The sequence below is a fragment of the Musca autumnalis genome, unplaced genomic scaffold (genome assembly GCF_047663935.1).
Source record: "Musca autumnalis isolate F117 unplaced genomic scaffold, ASM4766393v1 scaffold_4, whole genome shotgun sequence".
NCBI classification, from domain to species: Eukaryota; Metazoa; Arthropoda; class Insecta; order Diptera; family Muscidae; genus Musca; species Musca autumnalis.
In genome coordinates, this window is record NW_027411977.1 from 225,898,217 (window position 1) to 225,923,157 (window position 24,941).

At 38.7% G+C, this 24,941-nt stretch overlaps 2 protein-coding genes across 3 annotated transcripts in view; one reads left to right on the top strand and one right to left on the bottom strand.

Moving 5' to 3' along the window:
- The window catches only part of wnd (Mitogen-activated protein kinase kinase kinase 13 wallenda), a 96,776-nt gene that overhangs the window by 15,358 nt on the left and 56,477 nt on the right, over positions 1–24,941 (top strand). Inside the window, exon 2 of the mRNA XM_073987694.1 lies at positions 8,028–8,350. Coding sequence (XP_073843795.1) covers positions 8,208–8,350 — 143 coding nt within the window. The 5' untranslated portion in view covers positions 8,028–8,207. The remainder of the gene's footprint in view (positions 1–8,027; positions 8,351–24,941) is intronic.
- LOC141401524 (protein I'm not dead yet-like) lies at positions 237–7,406 on the bottom strand. Of its 2 annotated transcripts, none has more exons than XM_073981815.1 (12): positions 7,307–7,406; positions 7,115–7,244; positions 6,940–7,056; positions 2,256–2,404; positions 2,085–2,199; positions 1,629–1,807; positions 1,240–1,476; positions 1,076–1,170; positions 937–1,023; positions 688–881; positions 485–622; positions 237–417 (listed from the first exon to the last, which is right to left on the bottom strand). In XM_073981815.1, exons 1-12 carry the CDS (start codon positions 7,309–7,311, stop codon positions 283–285), a joined length of 1,581 nt encoding a protein of 526 aa, XP_073837916.1. In that variant the 5' UTR covers positions 7,312–7,406; the 3' UTR covers positions 237–282. The 2 variants fall into 2 exon arrangements, with proteins under 2 accessions (XP_073837916.1, XP_073837915.1); XM_073981814.1 differs by having other exon boundaries at positions 1,240–1,572.

A 24,941-nucleotide genomic window follows, 5' to 3' on the forward strand; every position in this document is an offset into this window, starting at 1 on the left:
TGTAGACGGCCTCCTATAATTCCCAAGAATTTTAAATCTCCCTGTGGTTTGAAATATCACAAAAAAATATTTTATTTTTGCTTTAAAATCGTTGCTAGGTTATGGGTTACCCGTTTAAAAAGTTCAAGTAACCGGTATGAAAATTAAAAAATATTCATTTTCAATCTTTTTCAAAATACTCTTCCCGTCTTCCGCACGATTCGATTCCACAATACCATAAAAGTAACCAATAACCGTTGCAAAAAAATTTCATGTAACTGTATTGAAAAAAATCCTCACAATTTACAAATCCATATGCTTTGGAGACTCAGCCCAAGCGGGAAACTCTCTAGAAGGATAAATCAGGTAATGCATTGTTTGGACATTCAGTAAAAGCATTAGCAGGATAAAAATGGTGGGTAGAATACCAGCCTCGGCCTATAATTTAAGAACAAAAAAATAATTTCAAAGTGGGGTTTCTTGAAAGCGAAGATTCACATCTTACCATATATTTACTCTTGATCCCTGCATAACCCGCCACAATGGCATTTGGTGGGGTTCCCACTGGCAAATGAAAAGCCATGCTGGTGGCAATACCCGCCGGGAAAACCAACATTATGGGATTCATGTTAATGGCAACGGCCTAGGAGAGGGAGGGAACTTTTTGAAATATCTTCAAATAAGGAATCTGAAATATCTAGAGCTTACCAACTCTTGTAGTATGGGTATCAAAATGTTGCACACCGGCACATTGGCACTAAAATTGGTTATGAAAATTCCCGCAGAAATTGCCGCAACTTGTATTGCAAAATCTGGCCATGTCTTCAAACCAGACAGAGCCTGTCCCAGTAACTTCGCCATGCCACTCTCTTGGCTGGCATCGGCCAAAGCAAAGCCCCCACCTAGAAGTTAAAAAAATGGGAAATTTGGGGTCCCCTGGAATATTCTTGATCTTACCCAATAGAAAAACCAAGCCCCAGGGTACATGGTGATGGACAAAATCCCAGCTTAACAATGAGCGTTCTCTTTTTGTGGGATAGGGACCTAGAGAAGGTCATTTATAATAAAATGTCTTAAGTAAACGCCTTGAACATACCCTTGTCCTTAAAATGGCTCCAATGACTGCACGACTGGGGAAACAAAAATAGGGCCAAGATCGTTAACATCACAGCTGCGGAAGTCTTTATTGGCCTAGGAGAAATAAATCAAAGGTTATTTTGCCTTCCTAAGCTGAGAAAGTCTACCCCTTATATTTCTTACACTGCATTCAGAAAATCCGCCCAACCGGGCATAAAGCCTGGCGATCGCGTGAACAGCAAAATTATCATTGCCAAAAACCAAAACAACACCTGACATTCATGCCAAGACATTGGTCCCAACTCGGCATATTTTTCCATAACTGTCGCCTTGACACTATCCGCTGCTTGGGCGCCATTTGACAATTCTTTAGACACCTGACTATTGCTGCGTCCCAAACCTAAGTGAGTCACCTGTAAGCTAAGGAACAAGAATATCGTATCCACCACCACCATGGGCATAGCCCAACCCATAAAGTGGGGAAAATCGATTTTATCCGTGGCCTCCGGGAAACGCCTTAAGATAATAGAGAGGACAATAGTACAAATTATATCATCGTCGCCTTAACTTACCCCTCAAAGAGGCCCTTAAAAGTTAAATTTGTCCCTGTCCCAATTAGGGTACCACATCCTCCGATGGTTGAGGCATAGGCAATGCCAAAATAAAACGCCATGGCTACACGAGAAGGATGTTTCTTGCCATCCACGGCAGGTTCCTTTTCTTCAGGCATCCAAATCGCCACCACTTGGTTCTGAAATTGAATTAAATTAAAATTGATCTTCTAGAGGAAGAACTGCGCCTAATAGAAGCTCTCCAACAGAATACTAGGCTCCATAACAGGTCTCATAGTAGATTCCATGATAGGTCTCCTTGAGAATAGGGGACTTTATGAAGTCTAATATTTCCAAAACGATCTTCCATGGGTTCTTTTCTTTGGCAGGAGAACTCTTATGAGCCCCCTCTTTTTATTCAAGATCAACAAAGGTAATCTGAGCCCTTGAAAGACATCTAAAGAAGACCTTACTTACCATTTCCAATTCCTGCAGCACCGCCTTAACTATCGGGCACATCATAGCCGTTGTGGCAGCATTCGATATCCACATTGATATGAAACTTGTAACACAAACCAAGCCGATGTGTAACCTTAAGGTATTCGAATTGGGTTGCAGATATTAATAATCATCAGTGCTTGTACTTACCTTCTTGGGCTACAACCCACCAGCAAAATTGTCTTCAGGGCCAACCGCTTGTGCAAATTACAATATTCTATGGCTGAGGCCACGATGAGGCTACCCAAAAACATTGCCAAGGTATCTTTGAAATAATTCTGGCAGGTTTTTTCAGAACTCTGGGGGAAATTACAATATAAGATGAAAAGGAACGGAATAAGACGCGTTCCATTATATAGAAGGCCTTCCATAAAAGACATCTTATGAGATTCTCCATTCTGTAGAAGGTCCCTTTTAACTTTCCCTACTGTGTAGAAGGCTTCTATTCTTCAAAAGGCTTCTAATAAGGTCTGATATTCAATAGAAGGCCTTTTATGAGGTCTAATATATTATAGAAAACTTCTTTTAAGGTCTTATACTCTATAGAATACCCCTTATGAGGTATTACATTCTATCGAATGGGTCTTATGAGGTCTTATATTCTATAGAAGACCTCTTATGAGGTTTTATATTCTAGAGAAATCCTGTTATGAGGTCTTATATTCTGTAGAAGGCCTCTTATGAAGTCCTACATTCTATCGAAGGCCCCTTACGAGGTATTGTATTCTATAGAAGGCCTCTCACGAAGTCTTCTATCCGATAAAATGTCTCTTATGAGGTCTTCTATCTGATAAAAGGCCTCTTTTGAGGTCTTATACTCTAAAGAAGGCCTCTTAGGAGGTACTACATTCTATAGGATGCCTCTTATGAGGTCTTATATTCCATAGAAGGCCTCTTCTGAGGTCTTATATTCCATAGAAGGCCTCTATGAGGTGTTATATTCTATAGAAGGCCTCTTGTGAGGTCTTATGTTCTATCGAAGGCCTCTTATGTGGTCTTATATTCTATCGAAGGCCTCTTATTATGAGTCTTATATTCTATAGAAGGCCTCTAATGAGGTCTTCTAGTCTATAGAAGGCCTCTAATGAGGTCTTATATTCTATCGAATGCCTCTTGTGAGGTCTTATATTCTATCGAAGGTCTCTTATGAGGTCTTATATTCTATAGAAGGGCTCTTGTGAGGTCTTATATTCTATAGAAGGCCTCTTGTGAAGTTTTATATTCTACCGAAGGCCTTTTATGAGGTCTTCTATTCTATAGAAGGCCTCTTGTGAGGTTTTATATTCTATCGAAGGACTATTATGATGACTTGTATTCTATAGAAAGCCTCTTATAAAGGTTTTATATTCCATAGAATGCTTTTGCGAGGTCTTATATTCAATCGAAGGCCTCTTGAGAGGTCTTATATTTTATCGAAGGCTTCTTATGAGGTCTTATATTCTATAGAAGGCCTCTAATGACGTATTATATTCTACCGAAGGCCTCTCATGAGGTCTTATATTTTATCGGAGGCCTCGAAGAGGTCTTATATTCTATAGAAGGCCTCTTGTGAGGTCTTATATTCTATCGAATGCCTCTTATGAGGTCTTATACTCTATCAAAGGCTTGTAACGAGGTTTTATATTCCATAGAAGACTTCTTACGACGTCTTATATTCTATAGAAGGCCTCTTGTGAGGTCTTGTAGTCTGTAGAAGGCCTATTGTGAGGACTTATATTCTATACAAGGCCTGTTATGAGGTCTTTTATTCGATTGAAAGGCTCTTGTGAGGTCTTATATTCTATAGAAGGCCTCTTATGAGGTCTTATATTCTATAGAAAGCTTTTTGTGGGGTCTTCTATTCTATAGAAAACCTCTTATGAGGTCTTATAATCTATAGAAGGCATCTTCTGAGGTTTTATATTCTATCGAAGGCCTCTTATGAGATCTTATATTCTATCGGAGGCCTCCTATGAGGTCTTGTAGTCTGTAGAAGGCCTCTTGTGAGGTCTTATATTCTATAGAAGGCCTCTAATGACGTATTATATTCTACCGAAGGCCTCTCATGAGGTCTTATATTTTATCGGAGGCCTCGAAGAGGTCTTATATTCTATAGAAGGCCTCTTATGAGGTCTTGTAGTCTGTAGAAGGCCTCTTGTGAGGTCTTATATTCTATCGAAGGCCTCTAATGAGGTCTTATATTATATTGACGGCTTCTAATGAGGTCTTATATTCTATAGACGGCCTCTAATGAAGTCTTATATTCTATAGAATGCTTCTTATGAATTCTTATATTCTATCGATGGGCTCTTGTTCTATAGAAGACTTCTTATGAGGTTTTATATTCTATAGAGACCTCTTGTGAGGTCTTATATTCTGTAGAAGGCCTTTCATGGGGTCTTCTATTCTATAGAAAGTCTCTTATGAGGTCTTATATTCTTTCGAAAGCCTCTTATGAGGACTTACATTCTATAGAAGGCCTCTTATGATGTCTTCTAGTCTATAGAAGGGCTCTTGTGAGGTCTTATATTCTATCGAATGCCTTTTGTGAGGTCTTATATTCTATAGAAGGCCTCTTATGAGGTCTTATATTCTATCGAAGGCCTCTTATGAGGTCTTATATTCTATAGAAGGCCTCTTATGAGGTCTTATATTCTATCGAAGGCCTCGTATGAGGTCATATATTCTGTAGAAGGCCTCTTATGAGGTCTTATATTGTATCGAAGGCCTCTTATGAAGTTTTATACTCTATCGAAGGCCTCTTGTGAGGTTTTATATTATATCGAAGGCCTCTTATGAGGTCTTATATTCTATAGAAGGCCTCTTCTGAGGTCATATATTCTATCGAAGGCCTCTTGTGAGGTTTTATATTCTATCGAAGGACTATTATGATGTCTTATATTCTATAGAAAGCCTCTTATGAGGTTTTATATTCCATAGAAAGCTCTTGCAAGGTCTTATATTCTATCGGAGGCCTTTTGTGAGGTCTTATATTCTATAGAAGGCCTCTAATGACGTATTATATTCTACCGAAGGCCTCTCATGAGGTCTTATATTTTATCGAAGGCCTCTAAGAGGTCTTATATTCTATAGAAGGCCTCTTGTGAGGTTTTATATTCTATCGAAGGCCTCTTATGAGGTCTTATACTCTATCAAAGGCTTGTAACGAGGTCTTATATTCCATAGAAGACTTCTTACGACGTCTTATATTCTATAGAAGGTCTCTTATGAGGACTTGTAGTCTGTAGAAGGCCTCTTGCGAGGTCGTATATTCTATCGAAGGCCTCTTATGAGATCTTGTATTTTATAGAAGGCCTCTTGTGATGTCTTATATTCTATAGAAAGCCTGTTTTGAGGTATTATATTCTATAGAAGGCCTATTGTGAGGACTTATATTCTATACAAGGCCTGTTATGAGGTCTTCTATTCGATTGAAAGGCTATTGTGAGGTCTTATATTCTATCGAAGGCCTCTTATGAGGTCTTATAATCTATAGAAGGCTTCTTCTGATGTTTTATATTCTATCGAATGCCTCGTATGAGATCTTATATTTTGTAGAAGGCCTCTTGTGAGGTCTTATATTCTATCGAAGGCCTCTAATGAGGTCTTATATTCTATAGACGGCTTCTAATGAGGTCTTATATTCTATAGACGGCTTCTAATGAGGTCTTATATTCTATAGACGGCCTCTAATGAAGTCTTATATTCTATAGAAGGCTTCTTATGAATTCTTATATTCTATCGATGGGCTCTTGTTCTATAGAAGACTTCTTATGAGGTTTTATATTCTATAGAGACCTCTTGTGAGGTCTTATACTCTGTAGAAGGCCTTTTATGGGGTCTTCTATTCTATAGAAAGTCTCTTGTGAGGTCTTATATTCTATCGAAGGCCTCTTATGAGGTCTTATATTCTTTCGAAAGACTCTTATGAGGACTTACATTCTATAGAAGGCCTTTTATGATGTCTTCAAGTCTATAGAAGGGCTCTTGTGAGGTCTTATATTGTATCGAAGGCCTTTTGTGAGGTCCTATATTCTATAGAAGACTTCTTATGAGATCTTATATTCTATAGAAGGCCTCTTATGAGGTTTTATATTCTATAGAAGACCTCTTATGAGGTCTAAAATTCTATAGAAGGCCTCTTACGAGGTCTTCTATCCGATGAAAGGACCCCTATGAGGTCTTATATTCTATAGAAGGCCTCTTATGAGATTTTATATTCTACAGAAAGCCTCTTGTGATGTCTTATATTCTGTAGAAGGCCTCTTATCAGGTCTTATATTCTATAGAAGGCCTCTTGTGATGTCTTATATTCTGTAGAAGGCCTCTTAGGAGTTCTTCTATCTGATTAAAGGCCTCCTCTGAGGTTTTATATTCTATCGAAGGCCTCTTATGAGTTCTTCTGTCCGATAAAAGGCCTCTTCTGAGGTCTTATATTACATAGAAGGCCTCTAATGAGGTTTTATATTCTATAGAAGGCCTCTTATGAGGTCATATATTCTATAAAAGGCCTCATATTAGTTCTGATATTCTATCAAAGGCCTCTTATGAGGTCTTACATTCTGTAGAATGCCTATTATAAGGTATTATATTCTATAGAAGGTATCTTATGAGGTCTTATATTCTATAGAAGGTCTCTACTGAGGTGTTATATTCTATAGAAGGCGTCTTATGGGGTCTTATATCCTATAGAAGGCCTCTACCGAAGTTTTGTATTATATAGAAGGCCTCTTGTGAGTTCTTATATTTATCGAAGGTCTCTTATGAGGTCTCATGTTATGTAGAAAAGCTCCTACAATATCTCCTTTCCCATAGAAGCCATCCTTTAAAAGAACCCATAAAAGTAACCTCTTACCAAAATCTGCATAGCTGGCAAAGCAAAAATCGGCATTAGTGAGGTAACATAAAGCGGAATACATTCGCTAATCCAATAGAAACAGCAAACCAATATTAGAAACATGCAACGAAATTCCTGAAATCAGAGCTTGTTGAACATATTGCATCCAATTGCGGGGAAATCATTCTCTTACCGATCTTCCGGGAAAATAAAATATCAATGGACTTAAGGCCAGAGGTATGAAAATTGTTAGGACTCCCTTCCAATGGTATTTGAAAAAACGCGCAGCTAATGACGATTTGGAAGGCGGAACTTCAATATCTCTGAGCCAAAAAATTGAGATTAATATTTGGGATTAAGGCAGGGAAATTAAGTCGATACTTACGACATATTTGCAGAATGAGAAGAAATAAAAGAAAATAATAAAATTATTTATATTTTATTAATTTATTTAAATTATTTTTATTATTTATTTATTTTGAAAAATGTCAGGAAGACATTTGAATTAAAATGAGGAACGATTTTTAATATTTTATACAAATAATAGTACGTTTACATATAACCAGATTTGCTAAACCCACTGGATTTCTACAAGTAATTCCTCATACAGAAGGCAAAACCCCAACAAAAAGCTATAATATAAGTCCCAATTTACATTGGGCGAGTTTACTTGCGGCAATTGTCATTTTGTAGGAGAGAGAGGTGAGGCATACGGTAACCCTTTGCCTCTCAGCACCCTCTCTCACCTACAAACTGACAATTGCCGCAAGTAAACTCGCCTAATGTAAATTGGGACTAAACAGACTATAAGGTTATAGTACGTTTACATTTTATTGAATTTAGTAAAACCAGTGAATTTATATTGTCAATTTCATTGCATATCACGTCAACTAAATCCTCGTAATGAGGGTTTACCCGGTAAAAACCACTAATGTCAAAATGCTATTCAATTTGACTCCGACTAGGCAATTTTAATATCCGCTCGATTTTTACAGTGTTTTATTTTCAAATCAAAACCATTGATGATTCACCTCAAAACTATTTTCAAATTCGAATCTTATCACTTACATAACATTATCTTTCTTTTTTCAATTTCTTTTTTGCAGATCGGTATCGGTGGTGTATGGAAATATTTCTCGATAACATGTCAATGATGCGACGAAACCTAACCTAAGCCCCCGCCGCCCCCTCCAAAAAAGGCATCACAAACTTAGGTTTGATGATTTTCGTCGTTGTTCGCAGCCTTCACCTCAGCAGCTCGTTAACCACATCAAACCGCATCCGAGATGCAGAGTTTAAGTAAAAGTCGTGAAGACTTGGTTACAGCTTCAAAATTAGCCTCACAAATAGCTTTAGCTTCGTACAAACATCAACGGCATGGCAGCAGTCCGAATTTGTATCGCGATCAAACGGATAACATACAAAAGAGGTGAGTAAAAAAACAATAAATTTTGAGGGGAAATTTGAAAATTCTTAATTCGATAATTTATGATAATAAATGTTATCGATAGGTTCGGTATGTTATTTGGTCTGTTCCAGAACTGCAAAATCTACTAATTGTTACTATTTTTACCGATAACATAAAGTGAAAAATGTTATCGTAGTAAAAAATAGTAGCTTCTTGCAGGTTCTGGAACAGAGCATATTTCTTCAAAGATAAGAATAATTGCTCTGTTCCAGAACCTGCAAGAAGCTACTATTTTTTTACTACGATAACATTTTTCCTTTATGTTATCGGAAAAAATAGTAAAAATTAGTAGATTTTTGCATTTCTAGGACAGAGCAAATGTTATCGATAATTAAACTGCAAAAAATTCCGTGAATATCCCTAAAGGGATAAGGGGAGACTTCTCCCGACATCGAAAATCCTCTTGCGGAGTCTCCCGTTCTATACAAGGCATCTTATGAAGCTTCCTATTCTATGCAAATCCTCTTATGAGTCCTCATATGGGATACCTTGTTCTATAGTAAGTAACTTATGAGGCCACCGATTCCATATAAGACCTCTTATAAGACCTCCAATTTCATTGAAGACCTCTTATGAGGCCTCTTATGAAGTCTGATATCTTATGAGACCTTCCGCATTTTTAAAATCTCTTATGAGGCATCTTTTTCCAAATATGACCTCTTATAAGGCCTCGCATTCCATAGAAAACCTCATACGAAACCACCGATTCCATAGAAGACCTCTTATGTGGCCTTCTATACTCTTGAAAACCTCTTATTCCAAAGATGATTTCTTGAAAGGCCTTACATTCCAATGAAGACCTCTTATGAGTCCTCCGGCTCCATAGAAGACCCATTATGCTGCCTCCCAATCAATAGAAGACCTCTTATGAGGCATCCGACCCCCTATGAGGCCTACAGTTCCCTGCAAAATTTCTTATCATGTCTCAGATTCCGAAGAAGACCTCTTATAAACCCTCATACTCCATATAAACCATCTTATGAGAACTACGACGCCATAGAAAACTTCTTGTGAAGCTTTCTATTCTAGATATGACCTTCTAAAAGGTCTCGCAATCCATATAAGACATCTTATGAGACGTTCTGCATTTTTGAAAATCTCTTATAAGGCCTTCTATTTCCAATATGACCTCTCATAATGCCTAGCATTCCAAGGAGGTCTTTATATGAGACCACCAATTCCATAGAAGACCTCTTATGTGGCCTTCCGTACTCTTGAAACCCCCTCATGAGGCCTCATATTCCAGAGAGGACTTCTTATAGGGCCATCGTATTACATTGAAGACCTTTTGAGGCAATCTGTACTCTTGAAACCCTATTGCATTTCAAAGAAGACCTCTTATGAGACCTGTTATTTTATAGAAGAGCTCTTATGAAGCCTCTGACTCCATACAATACCCCTTATGAGGCCTTCTGTACTCTTGAAAACCTCTTAGGAGGCTTCCTTTTCCATAGAAGACCTCTTGTGAGGCCCCCGACTCCATAGAAGATACCTTATGAGGCCTCCGACGCCATAGAAGACCCCTATATGATGTCTCCAATTCAATAGGAGAACTCTTATGGCTCCTTCAATTCAATAGCAGACGCTTAGTAGAGGAAAGATGAGGACTCAGCTTTTTTAGCTGAGACATCTAGCGGCCGAAAGCTGAACATAAAGGAGTGTTGCCAACTGTTAATAGCGAAGGCAAATACTTTTGGATTGGGTCTTTGCTGTGACGTTGGCAACAATGTTGATAACACAATTGGCAACACATGCTTTTGGTTTATGTCTTCGCTATAAACAGTTGGCAACACTCATTTATGTTCAGCTTCCGACCGCTAGATGTCGCAGCTAAAAAAACCTGAGTCCTCATCTTTCCTCTACTACGCTTTATGAAATCTTCTTTACTCTTAGAAATCTCATATTCCAATGAAGACCTTTGAAGCTTTCTATTCTAAAGGAGATCTCTAATGAGGCCTCCTATTGCATGCAGGGCCTCTCATGAGGCCTTCGATTCCATAGAAGGCCTCTTATGAGGTCTCCCTTCAGTAGAAAATCTATTATGAGTGCTCCCATTCCACGAAAGACCTCTTTTGAGGCCTCCGGCTCCATACAAGGCGACTCATAAGGCCTTCTATGCTCTTGAAAACCTCCTATGAGGAATCAGACTTAATACCGGACCCCTTATGAGACCTCATGTTAAAATTTAAATTTTAAATTCCTTATGAGGCTTCATATTGCATATGGGATCTCTGAGGAGGCCTCCCATTCCAAAAAAGATCCCTTATAAGACCTACGAATGCATTTGAGACCCCTTATAAGGCTTCCTATTCCACAGAAGACCATTTGGGGGGTTCCTATTCCATGGAAGTCCTCTTATGAGGTCTCCTATTCCATAGAATACCTCTTATAAGGCCTTTTATTCCATAGAAGTCCTATTATGAGGCCTCCTATTCCACAGAACACACCTTATGGGGCCTTCTATACTCCTAAAAACTTGGTATGAGGTCTCCGACTCAATAGCGGCATCTTTTAACGCCTCCGACACCACACAAGACTCCTTGTGGGTCCTTCTGTACTCTTGAAAACATTTTTTGAGGCCTCCGACACCACACAACACCCCTTGTGAGCCCTTCTGTACTCTTGCAAACCTCTTATGAGGTTTCCTATTGCATAGAGATCTCTGAGGAGGCCTCCCATTCCATAAAATATCCCTTATAAAATCTTCGATTCTGTAAAAGACCCCTTATAAGGCCTACTGTAGTATTGAACATTTTTTATGACGCCTTCGACTCCATTGGAGAACCCTTATGAGGCATCCTATTGCATAGAAGACCTCATATAAGGCCTCCCATTCACAACAGGCCTCTGATAAGACCATGCATTCCATAAAAAACTCTGGTTAGACATGCCATTCAATAGAAGACCTCTTTTGAGGTCTCCGATTCCATAGCAGACCTCTTATGAGGCCTCAAATTCTAGAGGACGTCTTATGAGGCCTCCGATTCCATTAAAAACCTTTCATGACGCCTCCGATTCCATAGAATACCTCTTATGAAGCCTCCCGATCAACAGAAGACCTCATAAGGGTCCTCCCATTCTACAGAAGACCTCTTGTGAGGCCTCCCAATTAATAGCAGACCTTTTATAAGGCCTCATATTCCATAGAAAAGGTCCCTGTTCCATATAATACCCCCTATGAGGCCTCCTATTGCATCGAAGACTTCTTATAAGGCCTCCCATTGACAACAGTCTTCTGATGAGACCTCGTATTCCATAAAAAAAACTCTTATTAGTCCTCCCACTCAATAGAAGACCTCTTTTGAGGTCTCCGATTCCATCACAGATCCCGTATGAGCCTTGTTCTTCCAACGAAGACCTCTAATGAGGCCTCCGACTCCATGAAAAACCTCTCATGAGGCCTCCGATTCCATAGAATACCTCTTATGTGGCCTCCCGATCTACAGAAGACCTCTTAAGGGTCCTCCTATCCTACAGAAGACCTAATATCAGGCCTCCCAATTAATAGCAGATCTTTTATAAGGCCTCATATTCCATAGAGAAGGTCCCTGTTCCATATAAGACCCCTTATGCGTCGAAGACTTCTTATAAGGCCTCCCATTGACAACAGGCATCTGATGAGACCTCGTATTCCATTAAAAAAACTCTTATTGGGCCTCCCATTCAATAGAAGACCTCCTTCGAGGTCTCCGATTCCATCGCAGACCCCGTATGAATCCTGTTCTTCCAACGAAGACCTCTAATAAGGTCTCCGACTCCATAAAAAAGCTCTCATGAGGCCTCCGATTCCATAGAATATCTCTTATGAGGCCTCCCGATCAACAGAATACCTCTTAAGGGTCCTCCTATTCTACAGAAGAACTCTTATGAGGCCTCCCAATTAATATTAGACCTTTTATAAGGCCTCATATTCCATAGAAAAGGTCCCTGTTCCATATAAGACCCCTTATGAGGCCTCCTATTGCATCGAAGACTTCTTATAAGGCCTCCCATTGACAACAGGCCTCTGATGAAACCTCGTATTCCATTAAAAAAAACTGTTATTAGGCCTCCCATTCAATAGAAGAGCTCTTTCGAGGTCTCCGATTCCATCTCAGACCCCTTATGACTCCTTTTCTTCCAACGAAGACCTCTAATGAGGCCTCCGACTCCATGAAAAACCACTCATGAGGCCTCCGATTCCATAGATGTGACCTCTCAATTAGTAGCAGACCTTTTATAAGGCATCACATTCCATAGAAAAGATCCCTGTTCCATACAAGACCCCTTATTAGGCCTCCTATTGCATCGAAGACTTCTTATAAGGCCTCCCATTAAGGTCTCCGATCCAATAGCAGACCTCTTATGAGGCATCTAATTCCATAGAGGACGTCTTATGAGGCCTCAGACTCCATAAAAAAGTTCTCATGAGGCTTCCGATTCCATAGAATACCTCTTATGAGGCCTCCAAATTAATAGCAGACCTTTTATAAGGCCTCATATTCCATAGGAAAGGTCCCTGTTCCATATAAGACCCCTTATGAGGCCTCCTATTACATCGAAGACTTCTTATAAGGCCTCCCAATTGATAAAAGACCTCTTATAAGGCCTCATATTCCATAGAAAACTCCTTAATATGCTTCCTATTCCTTAGAAGGCCTCTTAGAAGGTCCCTGTTCCATATAAGACCTCCTTATGGGTCCTTCTATTGCATCAAAGACCTTTTTAAGGCTTCCCATTCACAACATGCCTCTGATGAGACCTCTTATTCCATAAAAAAACCTCTTATTAGGCTTCCGATTCAATAGAAGACCTATTTCGAGGTCTCAGATTCCATTGCAGACCCCTTATGAGGCCTGTTATTCCAAAGAAGACCTCATGAGGCCTCCGACTCCATAAAAACCTCTCATGAGGCCTACGATAGGCCTCCTGTTCTATAGAAGTCCACTTCTGACGTCTCCTATTCGATATGAGGCTCCTTCTGAGGTCTGCTCTTCAGTAGAAGACTTCTTATGAAGTCTGATATTCAGTAGAACACCTCTTATGAGGTCTTCTGTTCAGTAGAATACCTTTTATGAGGCATCCAATTAGGTCTCTTCTTCTCTAATAGGTCTCTTCTTCAACAGAAAACTTCACAGGTCACCTCAATTTCTATAGAAGACCTATAATGAGGTCTGTTAAAGACCTCGTATGAGGCCTCCTTTTTAGTAGAATAACTTTTATAAGCCCTCGTATTCAGTAGAAAACGTTGTATGAGGTTTCTTATTCAGTAGAAGACCTCTTATGAGACCTCCTGTTCAGTAGAAGGCCTTTTATGAGGCCTGCTGTTCAGTAGAAGTCGTTTTTTGAAGCCTTCTATTCCGTAGAAAACCTCTTATGAAGACTCCTGTTTACCTGAAACTTATGATATCTCCTACTCAGCTCTACGAGGCCTGCTATTCACTACAAGACCTTCTGTTCTGTAGAAGTCCACTTATGAGGTCTCCTAATCGATATTAGGCCCTTTATGAGGTCCGCTATTCAGTAGAAGGCTGCTTATGAGGTCTGCTATTCAGAAGAAGATCTCTATTAGGCCTCCTCTTCAATAGAAAACTTCATGGGTGACCTTCTTTTCTCTGAAAACCTCGTATGAGACATCCTTTTCAGTAGAATAGCTTATCTGAGGCCTCGTATTCAGTAGATAACGTTGTATGAGGTTTCTTATTCAGTAGAAGACCTCTTATGAGACCTCCTGTTCAGTAGAAGTCGTTTTATTAAGTCTCCTATTCGGTAGAGACCTCTTATGAGGTCTCCTTTTCACCTGACCACCTCGTATGAGGACTCCTGTTTACCTGAAGCCTTCGTATTAGGCCTCCTATTCCTTAGGAAACCTTTTATGATATCTCCTGCTCAGTTCTACGAGTCTTGCTATTCAGTAGCAGATCTATTACGGGACCTTCTATTCAACAGAATCGCTTTTATGAGGCGTAGAACCCCTGTTATGATACCTTTTATGAGGCGTAGAAGCCCTTTTATGAATCTCTTATGATGCCTCCTGCTAAGTAGAAAACCTCTTATAAGGTCTCCTATTCCAAAAAAGACCTCTCTTGAGGCCTCCGATTCCATATAAAACCCCTATTGAGGCCTACTGTTTTATAGAAGGCCTCATAATAGGTCTTCAATGGCATGGGGGCCTAATAAAAGGTTTTTTGCAGTATAGTAGACCTCAAGAAGAAGTTCCTCTTGCTTTCCTTCGAAGCTGAACAATGCAGATCACTGCCCTTCCCTGTCCTGTCTTATCCAACATCATAGTTTATCATTTCATTCATGTAATGAACCCATTAGCACGTGTATCGTTTTTAATATGTTTACGTTACTACAACTCCTGCGGTTGGCTCTCTCTTTCTCTTACCACAAACTCTCAGCTCCCTGCCCCTTGTGCTCTCTTCCCTTAGTGGCAAAACAAGTTATGTACGATTTTTGCCGCAAAACAAACCGAAAGTCTAAAAATATCAATCAATAATTGCAAATCGTCGACGTCGTCGTCCGTCACACGGCGGACGAATGTTATAATTTTTATTTTTCACTTTTTATGGAAGTGTGGTGGTGGTCGGTCGCCGTGATGGTTGGTGTATTGGTGCTAAAACAAACCATCAACCTACCAACAAATGGTTGGTTCCCACAACACCTACGGAAAGTTAGAGCCAAGTAGTTGTTGCGTAGTTGTCTTTTTTTAATTTTTTCTTCTTACTGCTGCGGCTGCTCTCAAAAAAACAAAATTCACATGGCCAAAATAAGCAGCAGTTCGTCCGTCGTGCATGGTCGGTAGGTTGTATGGCTGGTAATAATAATAAATTTCGAATTGCAATGTCGGTTTAATGCTTCGCTGCCCCCGGCTGGCAGGCTGCTGATTGTCTACCTCAATGACTGTTAGTTGAGGCTTCTAGGAAATTCGACAAGTGCGACAGACATTGTTGTGTGTGTGTGGGGGGAGATTTGTCTTGGCATTATTTTTTTTCCCCGTAATTTTGTTTTAATTTTCCCATCGGAATCTCATTACGCGCAACTTCAATTGTCGTCGTTTTTTGTTGTTTTTTTTCTCATACGAAGTTACCAGCCATGAAAATATCTCCCAGTTGTTGTTTTGTGGACTAACTCTCACCTACTCTCATCTTAATTCATATTTTTATTTTGAGAGAGATTAATATTTTGCTGGAGAGTAAGATTCAGAGAGGGAGGTAAAGAGTGAGAGAATGTAGTATAAGGTCGTTCATTCGTTTGTTGATATGCAGAGAATTGTGATAATGGGGATCAGAGATGGCAAGCTCTAAGTATGAGGGTACTTTTAGCGTACTTTTTGTTACCATTAGCCACTGCCAGGTAAACTTAAATACCTCTTCTGAGGTTCGCATACAGTAGAATTCTTCTTTTGGAGCTTCCTATTTCATAGAAGACCTCTACTGAGGTTTATAATTAGTAGTAGACCTCTTATAAGCTCCCATTCTATAAGAGAAATATTATGAGGCCTCCTACTTTTTGAGCCTCCCCCCATTTTATACGATTATTCCATGGAAAACCAATTATGAGAACTCCTAATAAGTGGAAGACCTCTTTTAAGGTCTTCTATTCCATACAAGACCTCTTATGAGGCCTTCTGTACTCTTTAAAACCACTTATGTAGCCTTCTATTCCATTAAAGACTTCTTGTGAAGCCTTCTATTCCATAGAAGACCTCTTATGATTCCTCCGATTCCATAGAAGACCTCTTATGAGTACTCCTATTCCAAGGAAGACCTCCGGCTCCATACAAGGGCCCTGATGAGGCCTTCTGTGCTCTTGAAAAGCTCGTATGAGGAATCAGACTTTAAACCAGACCACTTATGAGACCTACTGTTGTATTGAAAACTCCTTATGAGGCTACATATTGCATATGAGATCCCCGAAGAGGCCAAAAAGATCCTTTATAAGACCTCCGAATCCATTGAAGACCCCTTATAAATCCTTCTTCGGGGGTTCCTATTCCATAGAAGTCCTCTTATGAGGTCTCCTATTCCATAGAATACCGCTTTAAGGCAATTATTCCATAGAAGTCCTATTATTAGGCCTCATATTCTACAGAACACACCTTATGGGGCCTTCTATACTCTTAAAAACTTGGTATGAGGTCTCCGGCTCCATAGAGGCATCTTTTAATGCCTCCAACACCACACAAGAATCCTTGTGGGTCCTTCTGTACTCTTGAAACCCTTTTTTGACTCCTCCGACACCACACAAGACCCCTTGTGAGCCCTTCTGTACTCTTGAAAACCTCTTATGAGGTTTCCTGTTGCATAGAGATCTCTGAGGAGGCCTCCCATTCCATAAAATATCCCTTATAAAAACTTCGATTCCGTAAAAGACCTCTTATGAGGCCTACTGTAGTATTGAAAACTTCTTATGAGGCCTCCGCCTCCATTGAAGAACCCTTATGAGGCCTCCTTTTTATCGAAGACCTCTTACAATAGAGTTATTCCATAGAAAACCACTTATGAGAACGCCCAATCAATGGAAGACCTCTTTTAATGTCTTCAATTCCATAGTAGACCTCTTTTGAGGCCTCCTATTTCATAGAAACCCATTTCACGGTTTCATATTCCATAGAAATCCACTTATCTGGTTTCCTATTCCATAGAATACATTTTATAAGACCTATATTCCATAGAAGTCTTCTTATGAGACCACCTATTCCAAAGAAGAGTTTTTATAGGGGCTTCTATACTCTTGAAAACCTTGTATGAAGTCCCCTACTCCATAGAAAACCTCTTTTGATGCCTTCGACTCCATCCAAGACCCTTTGTTAGACCTTCTGTGCTCTTGAAAACCTCTTATGAGGCCTCCGACTTCACCCAAGACCCCTTGTTAGCCCTCCTATACTCTTGAAAACCTCTTATAAGGAATCCGACTTAATACCAAACTCCCTATGAGACCTTCTGTACGATTAAAAAATGTTTATGAATCTTCCTATTTCCATAGGAGACCTCTGATAAGGCCTCTTTCCATAAAACTCATTGTATACAAACTGTCATTGCCTCATTCTCCATAGAATACCTGTTATTACGCCTCCCATTCAATAGAACACCTCTTCTGAGGCCTCTGACTCCACACAAGACCCCCTGCGAACCCTCCTATACTCTTGAAAAACTCTAATAAGGAATCCTACTTGATACTAAACCTCTTATGATGCCTTTTGTACTATTGAAAACTTTTTATGAATCTTCCTATTTCCATAGAAGACCTCTGATAAGGTCTCTTTTTCCATAGAAGTCATCTTATGAGGCCTCATTCACCATAGAAGACCTGTTATTAGGCCTTCCATTCACTAGAAAACCTCTAATGAGGCCTCCGACTCCATACATGGCCACTTATGAAGCCTTCTGTACCACTGAAAACTTCTTATGAAGCTTCCTATTCCGTAAAGGACCACTTATAATGCCTCCTATTCCTGAGAAGACTTCTTATAAGGCCTCATATTCTATAGAAGAGCTCTTATGATGCCTCCGACTATATAGACAACCCTTTATGAGTCCTCCCATTCATTCTTATAAGCCCTCCGCCTCCATACAAGACCCCCTATGAGGCCTTTTGTCTCTTGAAAATCACTTATGAAGCCTCAATTTTCCATAGAAGACAAATTCCAAAGAAGACCCTTTTATAAGGCCTCATATTCCATAGAAGAACTTTCATTAGTCGTCAATACCATAGAAGAAATCTTAAGAGGCCTCTGATTCCATAGAAGACCCCTTATGAGCCATTCTGTCGTTTTGAAATCCTCTTAAGAGGCCTCCTATTAACTAGAAGACCTGTGGTGCGACTTCCTATTCAGTACAAGACCTCTTATGAGGTTTCCTATTCCAAAGTAGACCTCTTGTGAGGCCTTATACCATAGAAGAAATCTTATGAGGCCTCTGACTCTATAGAAGACCCCTTTGAGCCCTCCTGTCGTTTTGAAATCCTCTTAAGAGGCCTCCTATTAACTAGAAGACCCTTTGTGCGACTTCCTATTCAGTAGAAGACCTCTTATGTGGTCTCCTATTTCAAAGTAGACCTCTTGTGAGGCCTCAGACTCCATACAAGTCCCCTTATAAGGCCGTCTGTACTATTGAAAACCTCTGATCAGGCTTCCTACTCTCTAGAAGGCCTCCGGCTCCATAGAACTCCCCTTATGATGCCTCGAATTCAATAGGAGACCTCTTATGGGTCCTCCAATTCAACAGTATACGCTTTATGAGGCCTTCTTAACTCTAGGAAACCTCTTATAAGCCTCCTATTCCAAACAAGACCTTTAATAAGGCCTCAGAAGAGCTCTTATGAGGCTCCATATTCCATTCAAGGCCTTTTTTATGCTTCCAATTCCATAGAACACTTCTATTGCGGTCCCCCATTCAATAGAAGTCCTCTTATGGAGGACTTATACCATAGAAGACCTTTTGTGTGATTTCCTATGCAGTACAACAAGACCTCTTATGAGGTCTCCTATTCCAAAGAAAACATCTTATGAGGCCTCCGGTTCCATAAAAGACCCCTTATGAGCCCTTCTATACTCTTGAAAACCGCTTATGTAGCGCCCTATACCATAGAAGACCTCTTATGGAGACCTCCTGTTTCATAGAAGATCTTTTAGGGGGCCCTATTCCATAGAAGTCCTCTTATTAGGTCTCCTATTCCATAGAAGACTTTCTGTGAGACCTACTGTTGCATAAAAGTCATCTTATGCGACCTCCTATTCCATAGAAGACCTGTATGGGGACTCCAATTCTATAGAAGATCGCTTATAAAGCCTCCAATTCCATAGAAACCTTTATGAGACCTTTCTGTACTTTGCAACCCTCTTATGGGACCTCCTATTCCAAAGAATAGATCTTATAAGACCTCATATTAAGTAGAAGACCTCCAATTCCATAAAAAAAAACTCTTATGAAGCCTCCGGCTCCATAGAAGACCCCATATAAGGCCTTCTGTACTCGTGAAAACCTCTTATGAGGCCTCTGACTTAACACCAGAAGGCCTCACAACTTCTGTACTTTTGAAAACCTTTTGTAGGACCTCGAACTATATAGAAGACCTCTTATGAGGCTTCATGTTCCCTAGAAGACCTCTTGTAAGACTTCTTATTCCATAGAGGACGTATTATGAGACCTCCTATTGTATAAAATATGTATTTAAGGCCTCTAATTCATTCGAAGACCTCTTATAAGGCCTCCAATTCTTTGGAAGACTTCATATGACGGTACCTGTTCAGTAGAAGGCCACTTATGAGGTCTCCTATTCTACAGAAGACATCTTATAAAGTGTCCTATTCCATACAAGACCACTTATGAGGTCTGGTACCTTTTATGAGGTTTCCTATTCCTTACAAGGCTTCTTAGGAGGTTCCTAATTAGTAGAAGGCCATTTATTAAGCCTTCTATTCTATGAAAGTCTTCTTATGAGGCCTCTTATTCCACAAAAGTCTTCTTATGAGGCTCCTTACATCTTCTGATGTTCCTAATTAGTAGAAAATCTCTTATGAAGCCTCTTATTCTATAGAATACCTCTTATGAGGTTTCCTACTCTATAGAATACTTCTTATGAAGTCTCCTAATCTATAGAAGACTTCCTATGAGGTCTCCTGTTGTATAGACGACCTCTTATAAAGTCTCCTATTGAATAGAAGGCCTGTAATGAGGTCTCCTATTGTATAGAAGACCTTTATGAGGTCTCATATTGTATAGAAGACCTCTTATAAAGTCTCCTATTGTGTAGAAGACCTCATATGAGGTCTCCTATTTTATATAAGCCTCTTATGAGGTCTCCTGTTGTATAGACGACCTGTTATGAGGTCTCTTTTTATATATAAGACCTCATACGAGGTCTCCTATTTTATAGAAGCCCTCTTATGAGGTCTCCTCTGGTATAGAATACCTCACGTGAGGTCTCTTTTTGTATAGAAGACCTTTTATGAGGTCTCCTATTGTATAGAAGAACTCATATGTGGTCTCCTATTTTATAGAAGCTCTCTTATGACGTCTCCTTTTATATTGAAGACCTCGTATGAGGTCTCCTATTTTATAGAAGACCTCAAGTGAGGTCTCCTGTAGTATAGAAGACCTTTTATGACGTCTCATATTGTATCGAAGACCTCTTATGATGTCTCCTATTGAATAAAAGGCCTCTTATGAGGTCTCCTATTTTATAGAAGCCCTCTTATGAGGTCTCCTGTTGAATAGACGACCACTTATGAGGTCTCATGTTGTATAAACGACCTCTTATGAGGTCTCCTTTTATATAGAAGACCTCCAGGGACGTACGCAGGGGGGGGCACGGGGGGCCCGGGCCCCCCCCGAAATGGTTTGGTCGAACAAAATTTTTTAAGCTACTGTAACTAGTTATTATATTTTTTTTCTCATAAAAATGTTTGTATATTTGAAGATTTCAAATTGAACAAATGAACAGAAAATGTACATCACTAACAAGTTTTGTAGGAAAATATTTTAAAAATTGTTGTTTGTAAGCTGTTTTTGAGAGAAAGTTCCAATAAAATCTGAATTACTTCTTCATGTCATATCATACTACTATCAAAATCTAATTCCTTAATGAATATACCCCATTTCTATTATTTATTCGAACTGTATAGAGCTCTCGAGGCTTAAAACTCATCCGGTTATAACAAAAATAACGAGTTCAGTATTATGGGAATGGAAATATATAAAAAAATCTATTGAATAAAATGTTGAAGGGTCGGTCCTTCGTGGCCTACATATTGAAAGCCAATTAGAAATTTGTTTTACTGCCATCGCCAAAATTTTGTTATTCTGTTTTAGACACATTTGTTGCTAAACAGTATGAGAAAATAATGAAGACAAATGAATTTTTGTGCGTCACTTGATTTTTACTTATCATTACCGAAGTATAATTGTAACCTCAGACTTTAGATTACGAGATTATATACACTAGGATTGTATAGATTTCATCAAAATGATGATTTAAGACTTCACATATGTTTGGACGATATTCGTTTTAGCCAAGATGGAAGTACTTACCACCGTCCGTCCGTCTGTATCTCTGTTTGTCTGGCAGGTTGAAACTCATGATAACTCTCGGTCAAGTTATGGATCTCGTAATGTTTTGTCCAAATAAAATTTAAGTCATATCGGTACCTCCGCCATAAAAGTTCAAAAATATTCACTAAAATGGTCGAAGGGACTAACCGATTCGGTCTAAAATCGAACCTAATATGGTTCGCAAGATTAATTCCAAAAGTACATCAAGGTCCAAGAGAATATGTTTCGACAACATCTTCAGGTTTCTTATACAAGTCTAACATAACTGCAGTTTAAAGACTGTTCGATGATTCTTTGGAAATTTTGTAGTCTTGTTTACAGCGATATCCTACTTTTCGTGGACAAGTTTATGCTTCCTGACAAAGCTCTAAATACTACGGTGGCCAACTAAAAAGCTTATGGGCGCGGTAACTATCGAGAGGAGTGTCTCTCAAATAATTATTTGTGAATAATTATGTGGGGTTCAATAAGGATCGATTGTTATTTGTCAAAACTATATAGAACTAAGTCCATCAGAGTGTTTGTCATCGAGTCCAAAAACTTCTAACCGTACAATTAAGAAAACAAATTATAACGCTTCTTTTGTAACATAATATCAAAAGTAAAAATAATCCTGGTATCAGAATCTATCTCTTTCGGTAAATAACACTGTGCAACATTTTTAAGGTAATCTTGTGCAAATAATTTGAAGTGAGGATTTTTTGAAAGTACAGACCCAAAGTACAAAAGCCTTAGTTCCGCTTTGTTGAGTCAGATACAGCTTGGATTTTATGGCCCCATCTAAACATTGTTAAATATCGACTTATTAAACAACTCGGGGCTTTATCTCTGAAACCAATGCAAATCTTCTTCTGACCTTTGCAGCAAATTTGTAGATAAGGGCCAAAATAAAATATTTTGAGAAATAAAAAAAATAAATTTTATAATATATCTAAAAATTCTATAATTTGTATACATTTCGCACCATATCTCCAAAACTGTTAAATTTTTCTTAATGTTTTCATTTGGAAACATATCAACGACAGCCGATATTCTTAAAAATTAGGCTAAGATCATCGAGATAGTGAAAATCTTGCTATAGCAAGATTGCGATAAACCATACCGTGGACCTGTATGATTAAAAACTTCAATATACTTCAATAAATTTTACATGGCGACATTACCGAACGTGGCTCGATATTGTCTATTTTCAATTCTAAATATCCTACTCTGTAAATATTTAAAATTGTATCCTTAGCCCCAATTTACATTAAACGATTTTTCTTGCGGCAATTTTTCTCGTTCTCTTTTAAACTTGCCTCTTGCGTTTATACAGGCAATTCTGTTTCTGCAAGTTTTGTTTTCAAAACAATGAAAATAATGTCAAAAACGAAAAATATAAAAGGAATTGCCTGAAAATTGCCGGTACGAGCAATTTTTTCCACTTCCATACCCCTTACGTGTCTCTCCTACAAACTGAGACTTGCCGCAAGTGAACTCGCCTAATGTAAATTGGGACTAAATATTATGAATTCGTTCTATTGAATTTTTTTATATATATACTAGCTGACCCGGTTCCGCGTTGCTGGCCCGTCGTTTTGGATTTCCGTGTACGGCTTAGTAATCTATCAACAATGTATCTATCTAATATGGATACCTCTAGATATTCGGGATAACCCTCATGCAATGGTATCTCCAGATGTAAAATAAAATATTACTTTTATTAAACCCTCCACCAAGATACAGCTTGCGATATTTAACATAGAGCTTTTCAATTTGGCACAGAAGTTATTATTTTTTCTCGTAGCATGTATGGTATTGAAAATTGGTTATATCAGTTCACATTTTGATATAGCACCGACTGACCGCCCGATTTTCGAAATGTTCAAGGTAATAATGCGGCTATTACCTACCGAAATGACAATACTTTGGAATTTAGTCTCCATTAGAGGCATAAAGCATTTTTGCAAAGGATTATCAGCATAGGTCCACGTTTTGATAGAATTTAGTCTCATTATCCCACCGAAATGGGTGCAATTTTGATATTTAGTATTCAGTGTGGGTATAAAACATAGAATATTCAGTACAGGTCCAGGTTTCTAAATAGTCTTCAATGACGGTACCTCTTGATCTACTGTATTTTCAAGTTTACAGCCACATTATTCATACGAAATGGCTATAATTGGTACTTAGTCTCACTTGGGGGTATAAACCAATTCAACAGAGAATTATCGGCATATAGGACGGTACCTCCTTCATTGTGGGTATAAAACATTCCCGCATAGAATATTCGGTAGAAGTTTTTTATGTAGCCTTCATTAAACGATACCTTCCGATTTTCAATATTTTCAAGGTTTTAGCGGCATTATTCAACAGAAATGGCTATAATTGGTATTTAGTCTTCCTTGGAGGTATCAAATATTTTAGCAGAGAATTGTCGGTTTAAAACCATGTTTTCATTCATAAAACGATACCTGCCGATTTTTTGGGGATTTTTAATGTTTCAACCTCAATGGCTTAAACCTGATTCCAATATAATTTATGGCGTTTTGCATAAAAGTTGGGGCCGGTCGAACTTAACGTCGTTTTTACTTCTTGTTAACAGAGAGATGTTTCATTGAACACCTTATTATTTTGGACTCATAAACATGAAAACATTTGTGATTCATAAAAATGACTTCAAAATGCTATTAGGTTTATCTAGACTTTGCTGTATTAAAAAACGTGGTCTTGATCGAGTTATTTCAAGCACTGAAGTCAATGTTCATGCCATGTTTGCTGTCTTACTTACTAAATTTGTAAATCCAATCAGTAAGAATAAAGCTTTCAAAAATTGGACGCAATCGCGGTATTCTGCTTCCAAAACACCCATTAATGGCAGAGACCACAATTGCAATTGTATTAAGTACCAATATGTCTAATAATCTCTGATATTTAGCGATTTGTTAAAACCCGTTGTTGGGGTGGTCCCCCACATCCTCCCTTTTGGGTATTCTACCACCTTATGAACCTACACACAATTCATCCAATTCGGTCCAGCCGATTCGGAAGTTTAATTTAGAAAATCATGTCAGTCTTAAAGAACCCTATATACATTTAGATAGGTTATAGATGCACCGAATTTCTGGCCCATCGCTTTAGTGACCAATGTACATTTTTTAGACGTTCTAGTTATTTAACCATCTTTGAAATTACGTTTTGCCTGATTTCTCAATCGATTTTTTGGAATTTCTGTCAAAGGACACTTAACGTTATTTGGGTTGTACTGTATTCCAAAATGTGGGGTTGATCGCGCTTTCCCAATTATTGAAGCCAGTGTTTATAGCTTTTTTGTAGTAACTCTTACTAAAATTAAGGACATTACCTGTAATTATACATTTTTAAAAAAATTGGGCTGACCGCGATATTTCACTTCAGAGATGACCACTCAGGATCAAGACAGTTATTAACATAGTATTGCAATCAATTTTTAAATAATACGTTCAAAATTATCTGTGATTTCACGTTTTCTTAAAAAATTTTGTTGGGGAGGTACC

Excerpts from the sequence above, each read along its gene's own strand:
- LOC141401524 (XM_073981814.1), bottom strand. Across the intron at positions 1,573-1,628 it reads TTTAAGGGCCTCTTTGAGGG|GCGTTTCCCGGAGGCCACGG; the intron begins GTAAGTTAAGGC and ends TATTATCTTAAG. Across the intron at positions 418-484 it reads GGATCAAGAGTAAATATATG|GCCGAGGCTGGTATTCTACC; the intron begins GTAAGATGTGAA and ends CTTAAATTATAG.